Source organism: Nannobrachium achirus (genome assembly GCF_963921795.1).
Source record: "Nannobrachium achirus genome assembly, chromosome: 22".
In the NCBI taxonomy this organism is placed as follows: domain Eukaryota; kingdom Metazoa; phylum Chordata; class Actinopteri; order Myctophiformes; family Myctophidae; genus Nannobrachium; species Nannobrachium achirus.
Window position 1 is genome coordinate 41,442,225 of NC_137829.1, and position 4,269 is coordinate 41,446,493.

The window sequence follows — 4,269 nt, forward strand, 5'->3', positions numbered from 1 at the left end:
CTTCAACAATACTTTGTGCTGATGGTGCGTGATCTTTATCGCCCGGACGCCTGTTTGTACAGCACGAAAAGAGAGGATTTGGCCTGAGGTCGCTACTATGGTTCATTCTCTGATAGGGCAAACTGAGCACTGCTCTCTTCAAAAGACAAGTGATATCACAGTACACAGTTCTGCTTATAGGCCAGTGGTTTTCAAACTTTTTGTGCCCTTTAGGCACACCAATGGGCAAGTCAAAATCGTATTCATAGTGAAAAACAGACAGTCTAAAAGCTCACAACACTGGTGCACACGACGGGTTGTGAGCTTGTAGATCAGCTATCTTTGCTTAAATGAGTGAAACAATGAATAATAATCATTTAAAATTTCCGCCTATAACGTCATGGACAAAATAGGGACGCCAGGTTGAAAGGGTATAGAAATCGCCTCTGTGTGGGGAAATGAGTGTGTACAAAGTACTGATATAGTAAATTAAACAACATAATACATAACCTTTTATATAGTTATATATACTGTATATTGCAATATTAATGTGTCATCACAAATCAAGGCATACCTGAACTTGTCTCACTGCCACACCAGTGTGCCCCTTGCACACAGTTTGGGAACCACCGTTATAGGCTACGAAACATAAGCAGTCTAAAATAAAGAGATGTAGAATTACATTGAAAAAGAGACATTCAACATGTGGTCTGTTTTTTTAAATGTTTTCTTCACTACTCAGCTTTAGCTGTACTACCCTGTATATAAACATGAAAAGGAGAGAAATGCTCTAAAACCGATGCAGTTCTCCCTTTGCTTGAAAGAATCCTGTGTAAATCGATGCATATAGATGAGGTGATATGAGGGTTAAAAAGGCCTTGCACAGAGTTTGAGCCTCTGGGTGTGCAAAAAGGTATGCTCCTCTCAACCTGAAAATGGACTTCACTTCATGTCAAAGAGCCGTGTATACCTGTATCTGTCCTGGCATTTGGTTGTATGATTTGCCTGTGCGAGAGCCCTCTCACCCGCGCCATTTGCAGCAACAGGCTTGTATTTTCACTGTAATGCTCAACTTATATTCCGTCGATCGACGGTGTCGCGCCCTAAAAAATATCAGATCTACAATCATGTACACATGTTATTTTTGGGCAACTCCATCCAACGACAAAGTATAAATCAGGCTTAAGCCGTTGCCTGAATGGGAATGAAAGTCAAGTGCCTAACTACGGTGAGATTACTGATTTGCAGACACACAAGAATATTATAACTCTCTTCCCCCTACCTATTTGAACCCCATGTAAAAATTAGTAATTATCCATTGTAAATGGTTAAAACTCTTTCAATAGAAAAAGATGTTTCTAAAAATGGAACATGGATTTTCATCAAGTAAAAACATTTCCCCTCTGCATATTTATGCTTTCCACATTTTCTTTTCTTTTTATATAAGAACACGCTTAATAAAAAAATCTATTCCTCCTCTCTTTAACTGCTACTTCTTTATGATATTCACTTTTCTCACAAACACGCATAGATCTTTTGTCGTTTGCAAAAATTGTCGCCCATGTGTCAATAGTAATACGCTATTTGAATCTATCCCTGTGGGTTTTGGTTTTGTCACTTTCCCTTGCTTTTTTTTGACCCGCCTATTCAAGAGCATGTGTTGTCGTCAGTTAGGTCTGTGTGCGTGCGTGCGTGCGCGCCGCGTGCGCGCGGTATAGTGTGTACGTGTGGGTGCGTGCGTGCGTGCGTGTGTGTGCTCTGCTATGTTTGACATTTCGGTGCGTGTGGGGTGTGCAGGTGTTACGGTGGTGCGCTCTCTCTCTCACAGGTTCATACGGTGAGATCGTCTGACCTGGCCCTGCTGCTGGCTTTGCTCAACCGGCTGAGCGGTCTCGTGTCTTCTATCGTATCCGCCGCCTCCGTCCCTGCCTCGGCGAGAGGCCCCCCCTCCCCGTTCACCACCTCCTCTACCTCCGCATCCTCCTCCTCCTCCTCCACCACCTGCTCCTCCTCCTCCGCCCTTTCCGCCTCCACCTCTGCTGCTGCTGCCGGCTGCTGCTGCTCCTCCTGCTCCACCTCTTCCTCCTTGTACGCCTCCTCCTCCTCCTCCTCCTCCTCCTCCTCATCCTCGTCCGCCTCCGCCTCGTGTAGCGTCACGCTGCCTCCCGTGACGCTGCACGCCGTCTCGGTGGTCTGGGCGTAGGAGGGCAGAGTCTCGTCGTACACCTTAGAGATGTCCCCCATGGGCAGCGCCTCCTCCACTTTCTCCTCCAGGCACTGGAAAGGCGGGGACAGTCTGCCGGCCTCCATGCCCACCTCGGCCAGAGGGTAGAGGTGGGTCACGGGGGGAGCTTTCTCCTCCTCCAGCAGCCTGTAACCTTTGGCCCGCTGCAGGGAGGGCATGGACAACGGATGCAGGCTCTTTCCCTGGAGCGGCAGGGGGGCCGTGCCGTCGCCTTGTGCCGGCGCCGGGGCCGGCTTGCGGAAGACAAAGCGGATCTTCTTCAGGCCCAGGTGGCTGATCTCCACGAAGTTGAGGAACAGCGAGACGCAGGCCACGGCGAGCATGAAGATGATGAAGACCGTCTTCTCGGTGGGGCGAGACACGAAGCAGTCCACCGTGTTGGGGCACGGCCAGCGGCTGCACTTGTACAGTGGCAGGATGCGGAAGCCATACAGGAAGTACTGGCCCACCACGAAGCCCACCTCGAACAGCGTCTTGAAGATGATGTGGCAGATGTACGTCCTCAACAGGGTGCCCTCCAGGCGGAACTTCTTGCTGCCCTTGGTGCTGGTCTCCTTGGTGGTGCGGACGCTCCCCTGGTCGGGCGCCAGGGGCAGGCGCTCCTCGCTCAGCTCCTGCTGGCGGCTGAGCTCCGCCTCCTCGCGCTCCTTGCGCTTCTCCTCCATGTGGACGTGGTGAACGGCGTGGCCCACGTACACCAGCGACGGCGTGGACACAAAGATGATCTGCAGCACCCACAGGCGGATGTGGGAGATGGGGAAGGCCTCGTCGTAGCACACGTTCTCGCATCCGGGCTGCTGGGTGTTGCAGACGTAGTCGGACTGCTCGTCGCCCCAGACGAACTCCGCCGCCGTGCCCAGGATGAGGATGCGGAAGATGAAGAGCACCGTGAGCCACACCCGGCCGATCACCGTCGAGTGCTCGTTCACTTCCTCTAAAATATTACCCAGAAAGCTCCAGTCACCCATGATCGGTCCGTAGCACTGCAGAATGAAGGGTGGGGTATGGGGAGGGATAGGGAGGGTGCGGTAGGCAGGACGGACAGAGGGAGGGGAAAACAGAGCAGGGGGGGGGGGGGGGGGGGAGTAAGGAATGTAGAACCGAAAAAGTCAAACTCGCATAACATTTCTATCCTTAACCTAATTTGTATGCTACCGCGTGTATTTCTTTCGACGACCCACTGCACTGGAACTTTCCAACATTTTAAAAGTTAAACTTAAAAGCCAGCGATGTCCGATGTTCATTCTGGTTACACGTGGACAAAAGCACATTCTCGACATAATCTACCAAAAAGTTTGCAAAACGCATTTAAATGCAGCCCGATGTTATTTTACTATAACACTGCGTGTACTCCCATTCTTTAATCTTTAAACAGCAACGTTTCACATTAACAGAGGCATGTTTGGAAAAATAAAACCCTTCAGTCTAGCCATTCTAAACCAGTGTCTCACCGGCCACCAAATGCTACACGATGCCTCCTGAATAAGAAAGCCTCTAATCATAAATCAATAAATAAAAAAAAGTTAAGTCCCTTCATCTGTAAGATTTAAACGTTATCAAATGGGCAACTTGCCACAGCTGCGGTTCCGGCGAAGTCGAGTCCTGTCCCGTTCTCTTGGCACCCGGCGGGGAAAAGTGAACTTTTTTCTGCCCTCTTTCCCACCTAAAGCCCTGTCCTTGTCGCCCCACTGAGCAGATGTGAATGAATCGGCTCTGATGGTTGGTTTTTAGTTTGCTGCAATATTTAAGCTTGGAGCCAGACAGCCTTTATTTGCCGGGCGACGCGTGGTGACGCGGGAGACAATAGGATCAACAGAGGCAGAGCAGGGATGTATGGGAGCAGGCCTGAGGCTCTCCCACACCAACATGGACGCTGTAGAGAGTCAGGGCACAGGGTACACACACCAGCGCAGCAGCCATGCAACTTCCACACACGCAATCATACACATGTACACACATACAGTAACTGTAGGAAAAACAACAGCAGCAGCTGACCCAACTGATTGCCCTATACCAACCTTTAGAGCACTCTCTGGGCCTTCATG

The 4,269-nt window shown here is 50.2% G+C and overlaps 1 protein-coding gene across 1 annotated transcript; it reads right to left on the minus strand.

Moving 5' to 3' along the window:
- Nucleotides 1–1,809: 1,809 nt before the first annotated feature.
- Nucleotides 1,810–3,201, minus strand: LOC308307983 (gap junction alpha-8 protein-like; the record flags this gene model as incomplete). The annotated part of the gene is made up of 1 exon (XM_080753328.1): nucleotides 1,810–3,201. Exon 1 carries the CDS (start codon nucleotides 3,190–3,192, stop codon nucleotides 1,810–1,812), a length of 1,383 nt encoding a protein of 460 aa, XP_080609454.1. The 5' UTR covers nucleotides 3,193–3,201.
- Nucleotides 3,202–4,269: the final 1,068 nt, after the last annotated feature.